This window comes from Bos grunniens, chromosome 9, assembly GCF_055505025.1.
Source record: "Bos grunniens cultivar Pamir isolate PY7600 chromosome 9, Bosgru_T2T1.0, whole genome shotgun sequence".
Taxonomy (NCBI): Eukaryota; Metazoa; Chordata; class Mammalia; order Artiodactyla; family Bovidae; genus Bos; species Bos grunniens.
Window position 1 is genome coordinate 42,858,808 of NC_141173.1, and position 24,444 is coordinate 42,883,251.

At 45.8% G+C, this 24,444-nt stretch overlaps 1 protein-coding gene across 2 annotated transcripts in view; it reads right to left on the bottom strand.

Moving 5' to 3' along the window:
- Positions 1–2,982: 2,982 nt before the first annotated feature.
- NR2E1 (nuclear receptor subfamily 2 group E member 1) overlaps positions 2,983–24,444 on the bottom strand; it is a 116,833-nt gene continuing 95,371 nt past the window's right edge. The window contains exons 2-9 of one of the 2 annotated variants that reach the window (XM_086317458.1): positions 19,256–19,401; positions 15,954–16,041; positions 13,976–14,211; positions 12,576–12,722; positions 10,416–10,512; positions 9,879–10,028; positions 8,586–8,691; positions 2,983–4,508 (exon numbers count right to left, since the gene is read on the bottom strand). In XM_086317458.1, the coding sequence (XP_086173584.1) occupies positions 4,346–4,508; positions 8,586–8,691; positions 9,879–10,028; positions 10,416–10,512; positions 12,576–12,722; positions 13,976–14,211; positions 15,954–15,966 (912 nt within the window). In that variant the 5' untranslated portion in view covers positions 15,967–16,041; positions 19,256–19,401 and the 3' untranslated portion in view covers positions 2,983–4,345. The remainder of the gene's footprint in view (positions 4,509–8,585; positions 8,692–9,878; positions 10,029–10,415; positions 10,513–12,575; positions 12,723–13,975; positions 14,212–15,953; positions 16,042–19,255; positions 19,402–24,444) is intronic. The other variant, XM_086317459.1, reaches the window with a different exon arrangement.

Here is a 24,444-nt window from a genome sequence, read left to right on the forward strand (position 1 = left end):
TTATATTTAGAAATAATTGACATACATCACTGTATAAGTTTAAGTTGCACAGCATGATGGTTTGATTTACATATACTATGAAATGATTACCACAATAGGTTTAGTTTAGTTAATATCTATCATCTCATAAATAAAAGAAAAAAGCAATTTTTTAATTTATAAATATTATGAGATGAAGACTTAGTACCTCCACCACTCCTCCTTCTTTTCCCCAAAATTTTATCATACTTTTAATTAGACCAATAATTAGTTTTTGTATCATTATAACAATGTGAATATTGTTCCTTGTACAACCTATTAGAATACTGTGATTTTATGTCCTTTCTTTTTATAAAACTGAGATATAATTGAGATATAAACAACACTATGTTAGATACAAGTGCAGAACACAGTGATTTGATATTTCCTTACATTACTAAACAATCTCCACAGAAGCTTTCTATTTTTATATAAATGATTAAAGACAGCAACCCCCATGCTGTTCTCTAGCCAGTGGGTTCAGTTCTTGTGCCCCTAAATTGTACTGAAACCTTGAACTGTAAGTGGTAAACTGGGAATCTCAATTCAGTTTCTAAACATCCTCCATTCTCTCTCTTTTCCAGAGTCAAAGAACAACTAAAAGTAATTCAAACACAAATGTGAGACTCCATGTGTAATTGTCATTGTATGCAAACACTACTTTAAGATGCTGCTGCTGCTGCTGCTAAGTCGCTTCAGTCGAGTCCGACTCTGTGCGACCCCATAGACAGCAGCCCACCAGGCTCTGCCATCCCTGGGATTCTCCAGGCAAGAACACTGGAGTGGGTTGCCATTTCCTCCTCCAATGCATGAAAATGAAAAGTGAAAGTGAAGTCGCTCAGTCGTGTCCGACTCTTAGTGACCCCGTGGACTGCAGCCTACCAGGCTCCTCCGTCCATGGGATTTTCCAGGCAAGATGACCCTCCTAGATTTAGAAAAAAAAGTTGTCAAAGGAGAAGCACTGAAGACTATTCTTTGACTGCTGTCATCACTTGACTGGGTTCATCTTCTCTTGCTTGTATATTCAAATTGCATATATTGAAATTGCATATCTGGAATTTGTATATTCCAAGACAACTGTGGCACCTCCCCCACAATACCAACCCTAGAGAATGTCTGCCTTAAAATCCAAGCAAGCAGTTCTTAAAGTATCCAGGCTGTATACAGCAGAGATTCCAAAATCCCAAAAGACATTGCTACTGGATTTTTAATTCTGGGCTTTGTCAAATATTGAAAGCGAGGGTTTTGTTCTGTTTTTAAACTATAGTTGATTTATGACAGCCAGGTTTGATTCTTCTTTGTAATGGCAGAGATGCCCCCAAACAAAGGCAATTCCATTGGGAAATCAGTATTTTGTGGCATGTCACAGGAAACTTACTCCCTTTTAACTTTGCTGAGAATATTTCAAACAGATTAAAGCAGATTAGGACTGTAATAGCTTTTATTACAGGTCAGTGATTCCCTCCTCTTCCATGAGAAGCATACACTCCCGGCCCTCATGAGGTTGGGTTTGGCCACGTGTTTGTGTTTGGCTTTGACCTGTGGAAAGTGAATACATGTGATGGGAGCAGCAGCTTTAAATGTTTGCATGGTTTGGCTCAGCCCCTTGCACTTTCACACTCTGCCACACAAATAAGTTGCTCTAGAGAAGATGCTAGTCCAGAATGAAGAAACACTGGATCCCATTTGCACCCAAACTGTAGCCAGGTGCCCAGCCCAGCAGTCCCATGAACAAGAAATACAGGTTTGTTGTTGGAAGTAATTCAGCATTATTGAAGTAAAAATTGACTATTACATGGATAAACAGCCTTGAATCCATTGCTATTCTTTATCAAATCCTGTCATTGATCTTATATTTGTTCCCAAGTCTCTTTTGTCTTACGAAATAGACCATTTCAGAAACATTTGAGGGAGGGTCATCTTGGTACCCTTCACCAATCCCACCCATTCCCAAAGGACACCACTATCATACCATCCTCATGTTTGTTTTTAACATATGCTATACATTTGTATATCTATAAACATGGTGGAGTATTGTTCTATAGGTTGCAAAACTTTATATAAAAACCAATCTGCATGTATCCTCTGGGATTCACATACCACCACTCCCAACATCATATTCCAGATTTACCCATGTTATACATCAGCTCTAGTCCATTCACTTTAACTATTGTAACACCATCTGTATTTACTGCAATGTGTCTATTCTCTACAATGTTGAAAAGAACATTCTTAAAAAAAAATTTTTTTAAAAAAGAAAAGAACATTCTTGTACACATTTTTTAGTATCTTGCTTTCCTTTAAGAGGAACTTCTCTTTCTCAGTGGAATCAGTGGACTAGGAATTGATGGCTGACTGAACTTCCACACATGCTATCTACCAGGTCAGTTTAATCAAGAGATGCAAGTATCTCTGCTCCAGACTCTTGCTGGAGATGCTGCCCAGGAGGAGCCCACAGTGCCCATGGTCTTCAGCACCTCAGATTTCCATCACTGGCTTCTGGCTGTGGGACCAGTGCCCTGAGATTTGCTGAGAACATCTCAATTCACTTTCTACTGCTCCTTGCACGTCTTACTCACCAATATGGTTCTTCACACTTTATCTTTTTTATCATTAAATAATTCTTAAGTTCCTGGTCAGGACTGAAATGTTGGCAAGAGAGTTAGAAACAGAGGAGCAAGTGAATGAAGACTCTGTTAATCGGCCTCTTTCTTCCTCACACAGCAATTTTTCTAACAGATGCAATTACATTTGAAAGCGGCAGAGAATGGAATCTTATGTTTTATTTCTTTATTCATCGTTTTACAAATGGGATTCACTGTAACAAGGAAATTGCCTTTGTGGTTCAGTTCTTCAGGCTGCAGTGCTCTGAGCTTCAGTTTTTACACCAGCTGCCACTGCTACCTTGTCTCTAGTGAATGAGGACCAGCCAGGGATGGAGAGTAAGAAACCAGGCAGAGTTCATTTAAATTCAATATATTTTTTATTCTTTGTAAATACAATGAGTACAACCTTTTAACTTCACAAATCAGTTAATTCCACTTTGTACAAGGAAAGTTTTACTCATCCTATAATAGTCCAAGTGCTGAATATTTTCCCTCAGTGCTAGTACCTAATAAATCAAAATGTGAAAAGTACAGCAGCTATTTTTAAATGTTTGTTTCTACACTTCCATAAGTAGAGATTCATACCAAAGGAGCAGCTTACAGTGTAGGACGAAGTGTGTGTGTGTGCATGTGCAGGCATTCAAAGCTTTACTAGAAACCAGTTTTCTGAAAGGCATTGAAGAGTCTCAGGCTGTTAGCAATGGATCAAGAAGACTTTTAGCATCCATCTCCTTGAAATTCCTTCTGGTCTCATGTCTCTGTTCATTTACTATCTGGTGTGACTCACTGAAACATGAGTTTGGAACCCCACTGCCTTTGGTTTCAGCACTATGTTAATGGGACAGCGGTCTGCCTCACTCTATCACTCATCTCCACTTTATTTGGTTTTGCTGTTTTTATTCATCCTCCCGCGACTTGGGTTCTTTTAGTAAAGCTCTTCTAGTTTTGAGATGTTATCCAACCTGAAGTCGTGGTGAGAATCTCATTTTCGTCCACCAATTCCTTTGACAAGGTTGCCTGGCCTATGGTACTGAGAAGAAGGAGGAGGAGGAGAGTGGGGGAAGGGGAGAAGGAACGGGAGAGAGAAGGGAAGGGGGAGGAGGAGGAAGCAAGAAAGAGAAAGGAAAAAGATAGAGAAAAAGCAAATCTCACAGCATAAGCTACCCTTCACATATTAATTCAGTTCTGAAGGCCACTTTATGATGCAGTACAATAGAAGGGAAACTTTTGATAAAACTTTTGATTTAAAACCTAAGCATTATTTTTAAAATAAATTCTTCAACATAAAATAGTTCTGAAGGCTGCTGTATGATGTTATACACAGAGCTATATTTGGTTACCCAACTTTATATGCTAAAAGGGAAAAGAAAGTTCTACTTATGTTTCAGCTATTGGTAGTTCAGCCTGATCTTCCAGGTAAGAGGCAGAATGGCACGGCCTGTGGCAACCCCAAATTCGGCCCCTTCCCAGGGCATGGCAGCAGTGAGTCCTCTCTGCTCAGGCGGTCCTTCTATACCCTTTTCCTTCCAGGCCGCCCTACCCTGGGTGAGGCAGCAGGTCAGAGCTACTGAAATCGTTTCGTGTCAGTTGACATTTCTTTTCTGAAGGCTACATATTCCCAGATTTATTCTTCCTGAAGGGTTTGTTAGTTGAGGTTTGTTCTCCATGGGTAGAAGTTCATCAGATACTGTCCCATCCTGAAAAGTGGGGACTTGGAGAGCTTAGATATCACTGGATTTGTACATATCTGAAAGCAGTCTTGTAATTGGCACATTGCCGATGGTTTTTTTGAAAAACACTTCCTCTATGGTTGATGGGCTAATAGAACGTAAAGCTGGCAAAAGTAACAGGAGTTTTCCAAAGCGACAAGGTTGAGTGGGGTATCTGGAATAGGAGAAGCCATGAAAGCAAGGTAAGATCCATCACGAACAGGCTTAATATCTGTCCTTGAACACACATCATCTTCAGCATAACTTCCTGACTGAGCCTCTTTAATAACATACTACAGGGTCCTATCCAGGCAGTACTGTCCCTATTCGGCAGGTGGAATAACAGGCACAGAGAACATAATGACGCTGCCAAAAGCACATGGTGACAGTCTCATCATTAGCACAGGGGTTGCATTTTATTTGGGAAAAAAAATTTTTTTAAGAAATACGGTACTCAATTTAGACCAAATAATAAACTTAAGGTTGCTAGTATAGACACCAACCACTAGTACTGATGTAAAAACTAGTGATAACATCCACATTTTCTGATTCTCAAGACTCCTTCACCAGGCTATTTCCCTCAAATGAAATGGATTCTTTTTCCGAGCAATTATCCAAATTATTATTCAGGCACTATACTTAGTCACTCTCAGGAATAATTCCATCTTTATTACACTGCAAATTAAAGACTAAGCTCTGTTGCATGGCAGTGCCACCCAACTTTCATGTCAATGAAATTGGCATATAATTAAAGATGTGAGAAATTGCTGAACAATTTCCTCTCTTGATGTCCAACATATATCTGTACTCAGATGTACAAGTTCAATCTTCTGCTGCTTTTAGATGCCTGTAAGCCACCTCCTCACTGCAGCTCAGATGCTTCTTCAGTCTATAGCTTGGAATCAGGTTATCAATTCAGGAGGGCTCCATGCACTGACACAAACCACCCAAAAGACTGACTCAGCCAGGTTCAACTCATGGCTGGCCACAAGTGCTAGAAACTGACAGATATCATATCCTACACAGGAGTTAGGTAACCGAACATTGAGTTTAAATGCCCAATAACCCCACTGTGCAAACAGAGACCAGGGGAACAACTTTCATGCTTGTCTCTAAGTTTTGAGCACAAGAGAGTCCCTCTCTTGAACCTGATTCTAGGCTGACAATTCATTCTGGGCCTCTGAGGATCTCGTTTGGCTCTTTCACTGCCCAGCCAGACTACATTTAATGATCTGGAATGGACATGGTGGAGCCTCCCCACAGGAGAAAAACAACAACAACAACAACACATAAATCGCATTTGCTCTCCTTGCTGAAAGCATCTCCTATGTTTTCTGGAAAGTAGAGGAAGACCCATGTTTCCCTTTCACCTTGGCCACTTACTCTCTTCAACAACTCTGTTTCCTTTCCCAGGCAGGCAGAGGAGAGAAGCCCCCTGCAGTGGGTGGGAAGCAGTGATGGCCTAGACAAGCCCCCATCTTGTCTGCAGCAACCACTCCATGTGCTGACGTTTCCCCCAGTGAGAAAACACTGGGAAATAATGACAGAAAGGATGGCTTTTGGAGACTTCATAGACAATTAACTCTTGATTTTCTGTGAGTAGATTATCCACTCACCTACTCACCCACTTCTTTTATCTTCTAATTAGGAAGGGGCTGGTTAGTCAGTCAACACAAATTAAGTGTTTATTATATGTGGAGTACTGTACTACCCAGAAACAACAACCATGTGTATGTGTGTGTGAGACAGAGACAGAGAGAGAAAGAAAGAGGCTCTCTGACTGCTCAAAATTATTTTGTAGAATATCTAGGCCCCTGACTCCATCCATCAGCATACATAACTGGAAGTTTTCTTGTTTCAAGTGTAACTGTTCTGTGTCTGTCACAGATCCATGTATTTGATTGTCAGCTATATAGTTTATTATATATAACTAAATTGTTCATTATTATATATGGTTATTACACATAGTTATGTATAGTTTGTGTGAAATGCCAATTTCTAGCCCTCTCCTTATGTCCTAGATTATTAGAGAAATCACTTACAGAGCTGTAACAATTAGGTCAGTTTGCAGGTTTAACAATTAATGCACAATTAGCTCAGTTTGCAACACTAACTTTTCATTTAGATTTCAGATTCTTCTAAACAGAAAAGTGCTAGAGGAGAATGTTCACTGACTTGAAGGAGCTAAGAAGTAAGGTATAGTTAGTTTTGTCACATTTATGACTCTAGACATTAATATTAAATTATAGCTCTAGCTGATATCATGAAATACAAAGCTCATGTCAAAGTAGATGTGTTCCTTCCCTTAATAATTTCTTTGTTTTGAGGGTAAGGGAGAAGTAGTATACTCATCATTTTTCCAAAATAGACTTCTGTTAATTTGTGGTTTAATGCTCTCGTGCGTGCTAAGTCACTTCAGTCATGTCTGACTCTGTGCGACTCTATAGACTGACTATAGCCCCCCCAGGCTCCTCTGTAATGGGATTCTCTAGGCAAGTATACTGAAGCAGATTGCCATGCCCTCCATGAGGGGGTCTTCCCGACATAGGGATAGAACCTACTTCTGTTATATCTCCTGAATTGGCAGGCAGGTTCTTTACCACTAGTACCACCTGGAAAGCCCTTAACTCTCTCAAGTCATCCTAAAAGCAGCTCTCGAAATGTCAGGTTCTCTCAGACTCTCCTTACTCCCTCTCTGGCACCTCCCCTGGCACCTCTACCAGCCCTTTCTCTGGCTCCTGTTGGTCACCTTCTCCCCTGCTGGAATCCAAGGACCAGCTCACCTGTCTTCTCCACCCACCAGACTTTCCAGATTTTTTTCCTACTCCATCCAACTAGAATTCATCTCTCAGTCCCCACTTTGCTTTTTCTCTTCCCTGGTCTGATGAACACTTCTGCTTACTTCCTGCAATGATAATGGATAGTCCTTTCTCGTGTCCCACAGTGTTCATGAGCCACCCTACAAAAAGCAAGGGCTCAGCAAGGGCTGAATCAATACCTAGTGTCATATTCTTCCGGGGTGATGTTCTTTATGCCTTAAAGACTCTAAGTCAGAGGTCAGTTAGGTTATACAAGTGAGTTTTTTTTTTTTACAAGTTAGTTTTTAATGGGGAAAAAAGTGCCCAAATTATGTACTGCTCCATTTTATAATTCTGAACAAGTCTTAGGTGCTTACTATATACATTCTAAAATTTAATGTGGATTTTAAATTTAAAAGCCATGGGACTTTAGTTTGGAAAAACATATACATGCACTATCACACATCACAGTTTCAGTGATATTCCATGGACAGGGAACAGTTGTTGTTGTTTTTAAACTCACATTTTACAAATTTATTTGTTTATATACTCCCTCTACTTTCAGGGAAAATCACAACATGCTGGGTTGTAAGGTACATGGTAAGCGCTCAATAGATACTGGTTGCTGTCAGCTACTAAAGATCTGCTATGAACCCTAAAGCTTTCAGGAATAGGAGTTCTGAATGTGACCTTCAACGACTCTGGGACAGGGAACAGTTTTACTTATTAGTATTCAAAAGGGGATTTATAAAGAAATAAGGTGATCTTTCCAGAAGTGGTATCATCCCAAATGAATACAGGTGACTCAGGGTTTCTCTGACTCCCTTTAGTAACGAAAGTATTAGTGCCCTCTACCCATTTGATATAGTTACTCCCAGCAGAGTGTCTGTGGGTGATGCTGAGATGATAGAGACAGGTTCCCATGGGCTTCCCTTCAAGATCAATCTAGAGAATAAAAAAGAATAGCAACTGTATTCTAACCTCAGATCTACTGCAGTCCTAACTTAGTAAACTAGCAAGGTTCCATTGCTCTTTTAAAAGCCTTGCTTTTTTCATATGAAAATGGAAACAGAAGGTCTACAGACCTTGTGGTGGATTTGCTTGTTTGGTGGGCCAGGAGGAGCACTGCGGGAACCCCAGTGACTGAGAGTTTCTACAGACAGCCGATGGGTGATACACATTCACTTAGATGTGTTCAGCTATATTGATGGATCAACTTGTTCATCTGGGACAAGAGTAAGGTGTCTGGCAGTGCTTTCACTTTGATAACCTAATTTGATTTGCTTCTCTCCCCTACCCTTAGATATAGATGAGGGTGTAGATTCTAACTAAATTAACTAGCTTGGCAACAGGATAATTAGTCGCAGTGTTTGAACTGGCTTTCTACTGCCTGCTCACGCATTCACAATGGAAACAATTTTCTTAAGTACATGTTCAAGGCAAACAAGGGTCACCTGGTATGGATGTAGCTGTTGAGAGTTAGCTGAGCCTCGTCTTGAAGAGCGGCGATGGCGGCAGCATTCCGGAAACTTCTCAGTTCAGAACCACTGTGTGTAGGAACTAGAAATGAAGACCATGAAATTGTGAGAAGCAGCACAGGAATGCAGATGGGAAAAACACTCTCTGGAAGTGGATAGTCAACAAGCAGAAAAACATGCAGGTCCAATGGAGTCAGACTAAGAGTATCAGCTCTCTTGAAAGCCATCACCTCTCTTTTGGACTTGGAGATGGATGAGAGTCAGTACATCATGAAAAGCACTGGACTGGATGAAACACAAGCTGGAATCAAGATTGCCAGGAGAAATATCAATAGCCTCAGATATGCAGATGACACCACCCTTATGGCAGAAAGTGAAGAAGAACTAAAGAGCTTCATGATGAAAGTGAAAGAGGAGAGTGAAAAAGCTGGCTTAAAACTCAACATTCAGGCCTGGCCCGGTGCAGTGGCTGGCGGGCGGGCGGGCGGGGGGAGGTGGGGTGGCGCGAAAAAAAAAAAAACAAAACTCAACATTCAGAAAACTAAGATCATGGCATTTGGCCCCATCACTTCATGGCAAATAGATGGGGAAGCAGTGGAAACAGTGAGAGACTTTATTTTGGGGGGCTCCAAAATCACTGGAGATGGTGACTGCAGCCATGAAATTAAAAGATGTTTACAACTTGGAAGAAAAGTTATGATCAACCTAGACAGCATATTAAAAAGCAGAGACATTACTTTGCCAACAAAGGTCCATCTAGTCAAAGCTATGGTTTTTCCAGTAGTCATGTATGGATGTGAGAGTTGGACTATGAAGAAAGCTGAGCGCCAAAGAATTGATGCTTTTGAACTGTATAGAGAAGACTCTTGAGAATCTCATGGACTGCAAGAAGATCCAGCTAGATCCAGCTAGACTGATTTCCAAAGAAATCAGTCCTGAATATTCATTGGAAGGACTGATGCTAAAGCTGAAACTCTAATACTTTGGCCACCTGATGTGAAGAACTGACTCATTTGAAAAGACCCTGATGCTGGGAAAGATTGAAGGTGGGAGGAGAAGGGGACGACAGGGGATGAGATGGTTGGATGGCATCACTGACTCAATGGACATGAGTTTGAGTGAGCTCTGGGAGTTGGTGATAGACAGGGAGACCTGGTGTACTGCAGTCCATGGGGTCACAAGGGTTCGGACACAACTGAGCAACTGAACTGAATTGAGTTAGTGAGATGGCAAAACTGGAAGAAGAGACAGCAGTTTGTGTCTGCTTACCAGCTTTGAAAGTGACGATGCATTTTAGACAGGCAAATTCGGTAGCATCTAACCGGAGTTGTCTAAACCGCGCCACCACCTCTTGTAAAGCCTGTATTTCAGATATGATCTTGTTCAGCTTCTGGGAATCTGTGTTGTCACCATTCATGCCTAGAATAAAAATATGCAATAAATGCTCTAACATGAAGGCATTTTCATGATTTAATATTGATTTTTGACAAAATCCTGCATATCAATATCTATTCAATTGTCACTCTAAGATATCTGATTCTATGTAAACTGGCTATATTGTATGAAAGTTAATATAAAATCTTCTCTTGGATAATAACAAACACAGTAATTTGCATTTAAATAACAATGCAAGCAGTCATGAATACAACAAAACAACATTATTTGCATTTAAATATAGATTTATAAATGACAGGTATACTCTATTGTTCAGCAGGAATTTGTTATTCTTTACATGTTGTTCTTTTTTCAGTAATGTATTTTTATGGTAATTTCTACAACAAAGTCATTAAATTGTGCAATTCTTACCAGATACAGCCAGTAGAGTGTTAGCATCAACCGGAATGGCCCATTGTGCTATTCCTAGAACAAACAGTTCTCTCCAAGCATCTTCCAAAAGCATCAGCTGTCATACAATAGATGTATAATATAATATAGTGTGTAATTTATAAATTTATAAACAATTTCAATATGTAAATTTCTATCATTTTAAAAAGTGTTTTAAATGCCTGGTAGTTTTTCCTCTGAATATTTTAGCTTTCCCTTATTTTCTCATATTTTCCTTTTTAAAAGGTGTCTATACTTGCACATGCACTCGAGAGTCAGTCACTCCAATTTCCCCAATTTTGCTTCCCTTGGAAAAGGGTTTACCCTTCTTGTCCTTGCATCCATTTGTTCCTGACTACCTAGAAACTTCATGGGTGACCCAGGCCCTATGAAATGCCAACAACAGGTCAGCAGGCAGATTCCTCGCATAGAAAATGTTGATATTATCAGGGTTGAGGATTCCAGACTAAGCATGCTGATGTGGGCCCCCATCTCCCTGGAGGGTTGAGGGGGCTGGGCTGGGAGAGCGATCACTAATTCCCAAGAGGCATGCAGGGAAATCAGGGTGTAATTATGTTAATTGGGTTTTGCTGAGTTTACCTCATCTCACTGCCTGATTTTTCTGAGACTCATAAGTGGACAGCATCAAGGTGCTTGTCATTTTCATTCTATTGAAATGTGCTACTGAATATTTAAAATGAAAATCTGGCTCCTTTTCCAAATTAATATACTGGATTCCACTTCACTGCAGTTTGCTTGTTGAAGGGTTTCCACTGAAGGGCTAAGTGGCAGATAGTAAGTAAATTTTGTTTGGATTAAGGAGTCTACAAATACTTGTTTTGAGGAAAAATAGCCAACTTACAGACAGACAGACAGACACACACAGAGCAAATGGTCAGAGTCTACAAGTAAATCTGGTCAAAGATAAAAACTAACCATCTTGAAAAATCTGTTTTTGAAAAATCTCTCCAAAACCAGTAATCCTGGATGATTTATGTGAGAGGATTTCCTTCTGAATGCTAAGAGCTGAATTGTGAAGGCTTGTAACCAAAATCACAATTAGACCGAAGGGTTTAATTTTCAAAATGCTTTATTTTCAGCTTTATTGCATTAAGTACAGAAAATAATACTTTCAAAATGCAAGGTAAACAATGTCTAATTCTAACCATGTCTGAAAGTCCAGGCCACAAAAGAAAGCATATCCCATGCTAGAAGATTAAATGTTTTGAGCACATTGCCAGGTCTCTCTGTAGGAAACATACTTCATATTAAGGGGCACTATTATGCTTTAATTAGGTATAAAATGAATTAAAGAAACAAATCCTTTGCTTTTGGAACTACTTATTAGCCTTTTGGGAAATTTGTCATTAATTTCCATGAATGTACTGGTAACAGCCAATTTTTGTGAATACTTCATTTTCTTTCTTTCCCTTAAGGATAGAAAATTATGGCAGAGGCCATTTATGATATTTCTAACAATAAAACTTCTGAGTTTTGGTATGACACAATTTTAACAGCACATAATTTTTTTCTCCCTCTTACTGTCATTTACAATCACAGGATTATGCACCAGACCTATTTGTTCACAAAATCTCTAAAAGCATTTAAAGAATCAAGGGAGCTGTGCAACACACCCTTTAATCCTTCATGCTGATACATCAGTGGCCAAAACTATGAGCATCATAATGAAAAATAAAAGCTGCAAATATAAAATGAGACTAGTTCTCAAAATCTAACCAGGGAATACTCTCATCACCTTCTATTTCTCTCAGTTCCAGTGTTCTTAAGAAAACACTGCTTTATTAACAATTTAAAAAATCATTAAGATTTATGATTTTTAAAATTTGTGATTAAATTTGATGTTCCAATTAAACTAAAAAAGAAAATGATCTTGTATATTTGTTTCTTGCAGATCGTATCCAACTTTCCTGAAATAACACAATTACACTTCTTAGTAAGGATTCCATAGCTAGATATTTTGAAGCCATAGCAAGAAGCTAAGAAAAATCACTTTCTCACTGCTGTTAAGAATGGATGCCTGGCTCTGATTTATCCAAGTAGCATTTAGTTTCATAAGCCTAACAACTGTTGCTTCTTTCCCAACCCTCTTCCCCCAAGAGCTCAGTGCCCTTTTGGTCCTACCTGGTCTTGCAAAGATAGCGTGGAGAAAGCTGGCACACTCTTAGCCCACTTGATGCTCATAAATAGAAGCCTGGCAGCTGATTCACACACTGATTCTGTGGCCACTTCATAGAGATACATTGGGGTCCCATTCACTTCATGGGGATACTGGGTAGGGAAGAAAGAGAAAAATCAGGGAGTAAGGAAACAACAGCTCTGCAAGAAGAGCCACTGTTAAAGTTTTCTAATTAGACCAAGGAAGGAGACAGGAACACCTATAGAGTCTGGGAAATAATAATTATTGGGAGAGGCTCATTCCACTCTTTGGCGGCCTTTTCCATAAAGAGGGGCATGTGGCTTTTCTATCCTCTTCAGCAAATTTTCCTCAGGCTGAGCCTAGTGCCAGGCCTGTCTCCCAGTTTAGAGAAGAGCTTCTTGCATTTGAGTAAATAAAAATAGATGTGGAAAAAAGTATAAATTAATAGGCATCCCAAACACAAATATGCATATGAGTATTTTTAGAAAGGATTAGTATATTATGGAAATATTTCAATTAGACATCTTAATCATTCACAGAGCATTCCCATTCATAACTGACAACATATTCATAACACTACTTTCCCAAGCTTATTATACACATCAAGGGTAAGAAAGCAATATTAAATATTGTGCATGCGCCCAGGTGTTTGGCTTCCCTGCAGTGTGGGGCTGCAGCTGGCCTTTGTCTGGGGGAGATCTGGAGGCCTCTTGGCCTGGAGTGGGGAATCTGTGTAGGTAACAGCTGGAAGTCTGGAAGGTAGTCCCTAGGGGTACCTTTTGAGGTGGTTCTGGCTGTGGCCCTGCTAGGAGAGGCTCAGTCCTTGTATAAATTCATGTGACTCAGAAGTGGAGTGGGAAATGAAGCCAGGTTCTTCATACTGTCCTAACAGGGTGAGCTCCACATTTCTCTCTTGCATTAAGGACCTTGTCCAAGAGATTAGATCCCTGCAGTTGCAATTCAAGGTGCTCTTCTGCCAGCTGCAGGCAACTTCTTTCTTCTAAAAACAACTCAGCTCTTCTGTCCTTCAGGAACACTTTAGGCTGCTCTTTTAGTTCAGACAGGCTTTGACACTAGAGGTGTTTTCTAAAGGTGGAGGTTCCTGGGATCCACCTCAAATTTGCTCTAAGGGGGAATGGCCCTAGAAGTCCCCAGTTGTAGTCAGCTCAGAGAGTGACTTTACTACACACTGAAGCTTGAGCACCCCAGCTCAACAGGGGAGAGCGGGAGGTCGAGTGCTCCCCGCAGAGCTCGGCCAAGCATTGAGGACCCCTTCAGGTCTCTCTCCCTAAGTGTTGCTTGAGCTATCCCAGCTGAGAAAGAATGGGCGTGCCCCTCTCCGCCCTCCACTCAGAACGGCCTCGGGCCCAGCAAGGCCACTGACCTTGGGCGTGGGCTGAGCCAGGCTCACAAGTGTCTGGCGCTCCGGGGTGGCTGACACGGCGGCTAGCTCCAGGCCGTGGGGATCCAGCTGCGTGACCGCGGTGAAGAACGCCGGCGCGGGCAGTGCGGCGGAGGGGAAGTGCGCGGCTGCTCCGTTCTCTTCCTTGTGTCCACGGAAGTAGAGGGCCACCTGCTTGCGGATGGTGGACGTCCGAGGGCCCCGCTCGTGCTGCACGGCTGCAGAGACACAAAGACCGGCGCGCGCCCGAGATCAGAGACGTGGTCATCACACAGACGCTGCCGCGCTCTCCGGCCAACCGGGGCGTCTAGGCAGGCAAGGGCACCCGGGAGGTGAAGAGAAGCAGGGAGAAGGAACGTGAGGGTGGAGGGCGCTCTGAGACCGTCTAACCCGTACACTGTTTGCATAAGGAAGCTGAAGCCGAGAAAAGCATCCCGGCCCAAAGTGTCACACTAATGGCCAAGCCTCAGGCAAGACTACGTGTGTTCTATCTGTTCAGGGCTCCTCCGCGCCCAGGCAGGTTGCAGGGAGACCAGCGATCCTCTGGGCAGGAGTGGCTAGGTCTCGACCTCAATAGAGTGTAGAGGAAGCATTGCAGGAGACTAGCGTTAGATCCCTGGGTCGGGAACCCACTCCAGTATTCTTGCCTGGGAGATCCCATGGATAGAGGAGCCTGGCAGGACTACAGTCAACCCATGGCGTCGCAAAGAGTAAGATAGGATTGAGCCACTGGGCGCGCGTCTGTGCGCGCGCACACACACACACACACATGCGCGCACACACAGCGTCTCTGCACAGACTTTCCTCAATCAGTCCGACGACCACTCCGCCCACCTCCATCCCCCTCCCTACTTGGAAATACCACTTGGTCTTGGAGGGCCCGGGAGAAAAGAACCCGAGCCCGGGCCCGCCGGGGGATGGGATGAGGGAAAGCCCTCTCAGAATGTGCTGGAGGAAGGCAAGGGAGATGTGACAATTACCACCAACAGTTTAAACAAACAAATTAATTCGGGGCAATCTTCCGCTCCACGAGCTTGACAACTTGTCAATACACAAGTTCAACAGGTTGGACGCTCCCTCCTGCTTCCTGCGCCGCGGAGGAAGTAACTTCCCCAGTGGGAGCTGTATGTACCTCAGGGGGATGCCACCCCACCCAGGCCTCCTTCACGGCAAAGCCCACTCCGCACCCAGTCCTGAGGCCCCGTTCCTCCCTCCTGGCCATGAGTCCCGCCTCCTTCCCGCTCCCTTCCCGGCCTGGGGCGCCCTGGCCAGGCCACCGCCGGCCACGCCCTTGGATTGCACTCTAAGCCCAAGAAGCACCCTGACTACCTAGTTCTTGCTGAGACTTCTGGGAGCTGAAGTCTAGCCTGGGACACCCACTAGTGTTACCTTTTCACTACAGCCCCTTTCTTTAGAACTGAGAGAAGCCCAGATCACCACAACATCCGTCCTGATTTTGTGATCTTGGTGAGTCTACAAACAAGGGCTAGACATTCTGCCTGTTCATGTCTCTGCCCTTCCTCCTTCAACCAGTCTCCTAGTCCATAGGATATTCTCTTCCAGAGACATCCAGACAGCAAGACCCTGTGGGAGGCTAACAGGCTTAAAACTGGCCACAAAAGGGCTGCCAGGAGACGTGAGAAGAGAAATATGGATGGGAGATCAGAAACGTCACAAGTGTGTCCCCAGCAGAGTGGGGGCCTCAGGAACGCTAGCTTCGTGGGGATGGTTGTGAGGTGCAAGGGCCCCATGAAGGCATTGGCCTTACCCTGGGGAGTTCAGTGGGGTGGGGCTGGGACTCAAGCCGGGAGATGACTAAAGATGACTAAGGCCAATTCCCAGAGTCTGGAAAGAAACGCTCAGGAGATGATTTACATGCATAGGAGTGCCATTATTTTCTGTATACATAATTTACTTACTACTCAACCAACATAAGATGAACTAAGAATAAGTAGATTACCATCTTTGTTCATGTTGACTTCCAAACACTTCTTCAGCCGACACGCCCTGCACTGGTTTCTGTGAGTCTTGTCCACCGGGCAGCCTCCCTGAAACAAAGCGCAGGTGGTCAGCGGCCCCAAGGGCCTTTAGAGTGGGGACTAGAAGCCGGCGCTGGGCGGAGGAAAACGCGTGGAAGCCGAGTACGGACCCGGCCAAAGACCGCGAAGCGGCAAGCCTGGGTCCGCAAATCGCGAGGGCCTTGGGCACCCGCAGGGCCAGGGGGAGAAAGGGCTAGGATTCTCAGAGCTACTTCAACAAAACCAGTCCCTGACCCTATGAAGGAAAGTCCTGCTCCAAGCAGGTGAAGAGTCAGAGCGACTGGACTGCCAGACCCCGCTGTGCGGGGAGGAGCTCACGAGGGGGAACTTCCGCCAGGCGCAGTGGTGGTGGAGCAGGGGCGAGACTTTTCAGGACCGAAGACAGCGACCTGCCCGGGTGGAGTGAGGCTTCAGAGCTGTGTACCGAGCCGGCTTGCCTGCCCGGATCCCTGCCACATCCCTCTCCCGCGAACTATTCTTTCCGCTTTCAGCTCTTGAGTCTACCTCTTTCTGTCACTCTCTGGGTGAGCCCATTTATCTGTCAGATAAATATTTCATTATTCTCCACTCTCCTGTTTCCTCTCTTGTCTACGTGTTCGAAGCCATCCTTATAACCAGCAGGTTGAGAGTTGTTTTATAGACTACCTTCATCCCAGATTCATAGAAACACAGCCAATCCTGGAAGGTGAGGCAGAAGCCAGAGTGGTTAGGAGTGCAAGGCTTACAGATGTGAGGGTGGGAAGGGAAGAGCCCAAGGCCTGGACAAATTCTAGAAATGTCCACAATGTAAATATGGCCTGGAAGATACTGTGATGGACTGTCTGAAAAAATGATAATATGGACTGAGAATATTAGCATGATATCTGAAAAAATAGAGGTAACTGCTGCCTTAGAAATATTTATCTGAGACACATGAGAAAATAAATGTTTTATCCAGTGAAATTTTCTGGGAAAATATTGGCCATTAAAAGAGGAAAGTACAGAGAAAATTTCTAATGAAATTTATTCAATGTTAGGTGTTATTACTGAGGGAACATATATATAGATACATAAAGAGTCATATCTACACAGTAAATACATAAGAAGTTTTGGTGCTCTCCTCTGTTTTTATTACATGCTACTGTTACATTTACAGTGGGAAGAAAGATAATAAAATAAATGTATTTTTATTTTGTTCCATAACCTTAAAATTCATATACTCTGAATTTGGAGTAAGCATATTTTTCTGAAATACCCCTTAGGAAAAAATTACACACTCAAACCACAGTTTTATGAGATCATACCCCTCTGATTTGAAATATGTTGATTTATTCAAAATAAAGGTAGAGCAGAAGTTCATAACAATTTCTAAACATTCTCATTACTGTTAATGATGAATTGGAATGCTCTTTACCTAATCTTAGAATAAAAGAGAAAACGGAAATAATTTTTTTTCCTAACTGAATTCTTCTGGGCATCTTTGCTGGCTAGTAGCTCAATGTAAAGAAGTTTAAATAGGTCAGTGTAATTAAATGCAATCATATGTCTATCCTCAAATGTTATCCTTCTAGTATTCTGATAAACATACTAATGCAAAATAGAAGCTTACGTTAGTTCTTACGAGTGCCTTCAAATCAGATCAACTGTATATAAATATCTGGAGCCTGAGAGAAAGATGCATACCTCAGTTTGGGCCATTTAATTTCTGTGCAAGAAGAGGACCACTATGCCTGATGAGTCTATTATCACTCCTTTACAAGCACTTGGACTGACATCAATATGTTTGAGTTGACAGCCAACCCCTTTGAAAATATCAAGCATAACATCTGAGATTTTGATTCCCCAATTCTGTGCGTTGCATAAAAGATAAAGTAGAGGCCTGCTCAAATCTGATGACCCACAGTAATCCCATATTCCTGTGGAGCTACTGGTATACAGTCCTGGGTATATATAACATGATGTTCAAATGGTGACATGAGAAACTGATACAGAATTATGGACTTAATTAAACAGGTAATAGGGCTGGAGAGTTCAAAATAACTTATACAAATGCAGTATCTGCTTGTTCTTGTTTCTGTTGATAATCCAAATCTATCAGAACTTGGCATGAGCAGACTTAGCTTTCAGAAAAAGATAAACAATTCACTAGCAGCAAGCAATATATGTGTAAGTATATCATAGACATTAATACATATACTAATTAGTGAAAATGTTTTTACCATTTTGGTAACCAAAGGATGACTTCTGACCACTGTACTCTCCAGGATCTTCTTGGGAGTGGAGATGGTCATTCTATACTTAGGATCTGTATGCCTGGCCAAGGAGAAGGCCAAGAAAGTGTGGGACCAAAAGGCTGATCTTCTGAGCTGGAAACTGACTCAGGGGGATGGGTCTGCTCACTCTTTCTGGGAGTTTTAGCTCACACTTAGCCCATGCCCCTACTCCTATGTCTCTTTGAGACAGTTCCTGCTCAAGACCAAAACAGAATCAACCAGGCACCCCTTCTAAGCAGAGAAGGAGAAGATATGGGAACCATGGAAAGGCCGCCAGTTACTCCTTCCTTGGGCACCTTCTCTTCTTGCTCACTCTGTCCTTTTCTGACAAGGCTCAACTAACTTTACAAGGGTGCTGAAGGCCCACTGCCCACTGCCAAGCAGCCCTGCTTCTTTGAGACTGAAAGGGCACAGTTCTTCATTCAGCACATCCTGTCTGTCCCAACTGGCCAATACTCACTTTGCATCTCAACCTTGACTGAGATGCCCTGTGCGATTCACTTCTGCCCTGAGACCCAGGTCACAGCATTGAGCTTGAGTGCTGCTAAAAATGGCGGTGGGGTGGTAGGCAACATAAAACAGCCCTTTCACCTGCCTGCACTTGTGGTTTAGATTCTAAATTTCCTTAGATCCCCTGGGCTGGCTTTATAGTCAGAGTATGGGCCTTATCCAGTGTAGGAATGTGTCAGAGGATTTAGAAAAAAAGGGCGGGGTAGGGGATTGACAGAGGACAGAAAGAGGCCCTGGGATTTCAGCTTCCTCCTTCAAACTCAGCTCTCTTCCCTTACCTCTTCCCACCTTTCCCAAGCAGAAGCACCACTGAGAGTTGAGGCAGGAAGGAGGGGAGAGGGCAGGAGTGGTCAGGGCCTGGTCTCTCCCTAGCAGTTTGGAAACTCAGAGGAGGCCTTGGCACAAACAAAGGAAGGGGAGGTGGCAGAGGGGAGCCGGGCAGCTCAGCCCTGCTAAGGTACCTGGTTTCCAGATTTGCAGACATACGTCCTATTCCTTCGGATACTTCGTTTGAAAAACCCCGAGCAGCCGTCGCAGGCGTAGACCCCGTAGTGTTTCCCCGAGCTTCGGTCGCCACACACTTTACAAGGAATATCTAAAATACGGCCTGAAATCGCAGGAAAGACAAGGAAGGGGTGGGGGTGTGTGTGGAAGGGGTGAGAGAGAGAGGAGGGCGGAGAAGAAGGAGGAAAGGGGAGAGGGAGAGAGAGATGCTAAGCAATCTGACCTCCGAAGGGATTAGCACCGAAGCTGCGGTAAAAGCAAATAATGAAGTGATTTTATAGCCAAACTTTTTTTCCTTGAGCAAGTGTCAGTTTCCTACAATGAGCATTATTCATGCACCGCTACATGTATTTGGGTCTCCTCTAATCGCCGAGACCCATTTTGGAATAAAAGATTACAGCAGGCCGGGGCGGCAGCGCGGCCCGCTGCTGCCTTTCTGCTCCGCGGAAAGTTTGGCCGCCTCCCTCCCTTGCTCTTGCATTTAACAGAGAAAGTTGTTAGTGAGCGCGCGAGGAGACAAACTTGAAATGTAAAAGGGAAAAGAAGAAAAACAAACACGGCTGGAACCAGGGATGGCAGCTGGAAGGCAATCGAGGTTTCGCTGAGCTGCCGGGCGGTGGTTATTATTAGGATTATTATTGTAATGCTAATACTAGGATTATTAATGATAATAAGGGTAGTGGTAATTGCCCAACTTTCACTTTACCTATTTAAAATAATGCTTGATGGATCGCTATTGACAATTTCTTTCAGGAAAAAAAAAATTTTTTTTTTTCTCCTCAAAGTAACTAGTACCGAGCTAGGCAAGTAGGGGGAGAGTGTTGTAAGTATGTTGATTTCCTGGCAAGTTAGGGTGGGACAGCACCCCCTCCACTCCCCAGGATCTTCCTACTTGAAGTCCTATCTCCTCACATTAGATCCTGCATGGGGTCCCTTACTCCTGCTTTTTCACCGCTGTCTGAGGCTGATTTTTAAAAGCCATCTGACTGGTTTCTCTTGACTGCCCTCCAGCCCCAATGGCCTTGACAGTCGCTTGACTCAAGGGAAATCTTCTTGGAATCCCCTCAAGTCTAGGATGACCGCGGAGCCCCGAGGACTGTTCTGGAGACGGTAAAATTCAAAAACTCAGAAGGAAAGAGACTATATTTCCATAGGGCTCAAGGGTCCAGCAAGACTGAAGCGGTTCATAGAGACTTAGAAATCCTTCCTCCCACAAACAAAAGGAGTAAATAAAAGGTTAACTTAATTAATACTCTGATAATGATGATGGTGATAGTCAACAATACTACTTAATAATTAACTTCTTTACATTTAATTTTTCCTTTGCTACCGCTTTGAAGGCCTCTAGTCTGGGCCCGGGCGGCCTCCGGCTTGGTCTGGGTGAAGCTGGCAGCTGGTACCGGGAGCACTCGGGTTGGGGACCACTGGGGTGATGGGAGGCGAGGGCGAGGACAACTGGGCCAGGGGAGTAAAGGAAGCGTGGGCGCAGTGCGGGGAAGACACGAGGCCTCAGGGTGGAAACTTGCTAGTGGATTCCAAGGCGTCCAGTGGGCGAGCACCTCCGAGCGCGGCCTTGGAGGAGCTGCAGGGGGTGGGGGCGGGGAGAACGCGGGCGGCAGGGTTGGGGAGGGGGGTTTGGTAACCACCAGGCTCGGCCCGGGCAATTACAACCCCGCCATAGCACCTGCCTATAGAGCCACCAGTGACCCGTCAAAAAGAGTAGCATGGGAATTCGGATGGCGACAAAGGCCGGCGGGGGAGGCGCGCGGCGCGGTGACCACCGCCTCGGCGCCCCCTCTCCCACAGGGTGGGAGGAGAGGTTGTCCTGGGGGGGAGGAAGGAGTTGGAGAGAGCCAGGGGAGGTCACCTCGGGTCTTGTCCCTCACCCCTTCGGGCCTGTCACTGCGCCCAAGGGAACTCAACAGCCGCCCAGCAGCCGCCCTCACTCTGGAAAGCAGTAAACTTGGTCTCCATGTTTTGCAGCCATACTCCTCTGCACAACACACTGCCTCTGGCTAAGCTGGGGTCCGTATTTGGGGGTCCAGTCATCTTGTCACCCTCTCTACCCTCCTCTTCCCGGCGGCACTTTTGATGATGCCAAGATAAGCGCGAGGGAGGAGCCGCGGTGAGGGTTCTCTTTCCCGCTTCCCATCCAGAAAGGAGGCCAGGGACAGGCATCTCTGGAGAACCCTGATGCGGTGGAGGAAGGACCAGAGGTGCGGGCCACACCTTCGGCCTCTGGGGGCGGGGCTCCTCGCTCCTCTGCCCCCGGGGCCAGCCGGCGCGCCAGGTCGGCCCTGTCCCTGCGCAGACCTCCAGGCCGCGGCTCCCGGGGCACAGCAGAAGCCGGCCCACCAGTCTGGGGCGGAGCACAGGAGGGAGGACGAGAAAATTCCGAGGCAGAGCGGGTGTGCGCCTCAGACTCCGCCACCCAGCCACGTTAAGGTGACTTGGGTCACGAGACAAGCTGGTTAACCCCGTTGCAAAGCTCCTCTCATTTAGCAAGTCGAGCGAGCTCCGACGTGAGGCAGGCGGGAGTTTCCTGAGGCTGGAAAACCGTTCTTAACTTCCCTCGCCAGGGGGTCCCCTCGGGGCTTTTTGTGTGTCATAATTGCCTAAAGATATATGGCAGCTTCGATTACTGTAATTACCATCAGAGGCTGTTGAAAGAAGTTAGTCTGGGCTGCAGGGGTGACTGGCCGGGGTCTTGTTACCACCCAGGCGGGGCTCCCGGGTGACATCGCTCTGCTCTCCAGCTGTGAGAATCCGAGCGAGGCTGGGGTTGCAGACCTCGCAGCCTGGCTCGGGTCTGACCTCGCCCGCTGCGAGCCGACCTCCTCGCTCCCGGGGCTCGAGGGCTGCAAGCCTTGGTCTGGCTGCCGCCACCGGTCTGGAGAAGGCCTGCATGCCGCGGCGCCGCGGGCGGGGGCTGCTGTCCTGCGGCCCTGAGAAACCTCTGCGGAGACGTCCGGACCAGTGTCGGCCTCGAGGTTTAGGAGGCCCAGCTTAGGCTCTTGGGAAGCTGGAAAACTCCAAAGTTTCCCCAGTGGCCCTCTGCCTTTTCCCCTAAAAGTCCGAAGGGTCCGCCTGCATCCTAGGCCATCTGCTGCCATGCGGGCGCGGTCCCCAGCGAACCCAGTTCGCGCCCGCCCCTTCTCTCACTTTCGAGGCCTCACTTTTCAAGGCCCCTCAACCCCGGCGACCCTGCACCCTAAGTGGGCAAGGCGCCTTACTTCCAGGGAAAGAGCCAAGGGCCTGTCACAGGGCCAAGCAAGCACACCGAGGGGCCTGTCACAGGGCAAGCAAGCACACCGAGGCCTGCCTAGGACTGTCGGCTTCGGTTTTTGCAATGGAGGCTCGGAATGCACCAGGAAAGCTTTCCTCCTGAGCCTCCTGGGAAGGACAGTCATACGCCAGAACATGGGCCACACAAAAAATATGCGAGTTCGCCTCCTTTCTCAGAAGAGTCGGACAGCCAGGGTCAGGTAGGCCCGAGGCAAACTGGAAACGTCAGTCCTCCACCAGGGTCGGCTCTGATTCCGGCGGCATCTAAGATTCCTTCTCTCCTCTCTCTGCCTTAGTTCCAAACATTTCTCATTTTTTTCTTTTAGTTCACGTTCATTTTAATCTTTAAAATGGCAGCGCCCAAAACCAAAACAAACGGACAAAGTGAAAACACAACTCACTTCTTGGGAGGGCGGGGAAGAATTGCATCCCACTCAAGTGGGACTTCATTATCAGTCCTCAGAAGTATCTCGGACTCTCCCAACTTTCAAAGACTCGGGACAATAAGGGAGAGTGAGGGGAGGGAGTGTTTGAGGAAATCACAAGCGCCATAAATGCTATAAGCGAAAACCAATGCTATAGGCGAGAGCACTTCGGGATGTGGGGACTTCGGCAGCGGCCACCTCCAGCCGTGGGGCCCTGAAAACCGCAGCGCCAGGCAACCGGATGGCGGGAACTGAAACGCCCCCACAGAGATCCAGCATTTCGGCCGCGCCGGCCCAGCGCCTGCTCTGCCCTGCGCATTCTCGGGTTCCGCAAACACGGTGGACGCAAAAACCCTTGTACATACACTCAGCCCTGCACTTGAGCGTCTAGGGGCGATTAGAGATCGGCGGCGACTTGGTATCCCAAGGGAGAGCCTCCAGCTAAGCAAGTTTAAGGAAGGAGAGAAGCGCGCGAAGGGAACAGGCCGCACTCTCCTGCCTCTGCCGAACTCCCGCTCGAAAAGTCCTTGGGATTAGGGATTTGGTCCTCGCCTTGCTAGAGCGGTTCGCCATACTTTAAATTCCCCAGTTATGACCTACGCGGATTTAGGATTAAGGAAAATGTGACTTTTAAATTGTTTCTGCTTCCCAATTTACAGGATTATTTGAAATAGCTAGAAACGGGGTGCAAAGCATTCCATTCAAAATCCGCTTTGCGCAGAGTTGCTTTTGCGCCCTGGAGCTCGGAGTTTGGAGTGAGCGTGTTATTGTGCTGCCGCCTGGGGCTGCGGCCTAGTTCCCGCCCCCGCCGACTCCCCCTACACCCCCACTTCCCACCTGGCGGCTAAGTGGAGGCAACTCGAGAGGGACTGGTGGGCTGCCTGGGTCGCAACCTTCCCACCATACCAGAGAGAAGTGGGGGGTGGGGGTGGGGGGGTCAAGCAATGCAGAGGTAACGAAATTGTTCATCCCTCCCCACGAAAGGCACTGACTCATAGTATACAGGGAGCTGGGCCAAAGCGCACACACCTCTGGAATCCCTCTCCCGGGCTCGGAGCCTCGGAGAGCCGGGCTGGACCTCCCTGGCCACCCCGCGCGCCCGCCCCAGCCTGCGCGCCGGAGCCCCGCTGCGGCCCGATAGGTACCCACTTGTTGATCCGGCCGGCTTGCTCATGCTGGCGGTGCCGGGGCGGAGCGGTTGGTGGGCGCTGCCCGAGTCCCGGCCGGCAACGCCCGCTTCGCCGCCGGGCGCCGCCGCTCTCCAGCCGCCCTCCAGCCTGGGAGGCTCCGGGGCCGGACAGGTGGGTGTCGGTTGCGCGCTGCGCTGCTCTCTGGGCGCTCAGAATTCGTTCCACAGTGGAAATTTAAGCATCCTTAAGTTTCTTCCCGTCTCTTGCAAAACCGCAGCCGCTGGGAATGTTGCTTGGTATGAACAC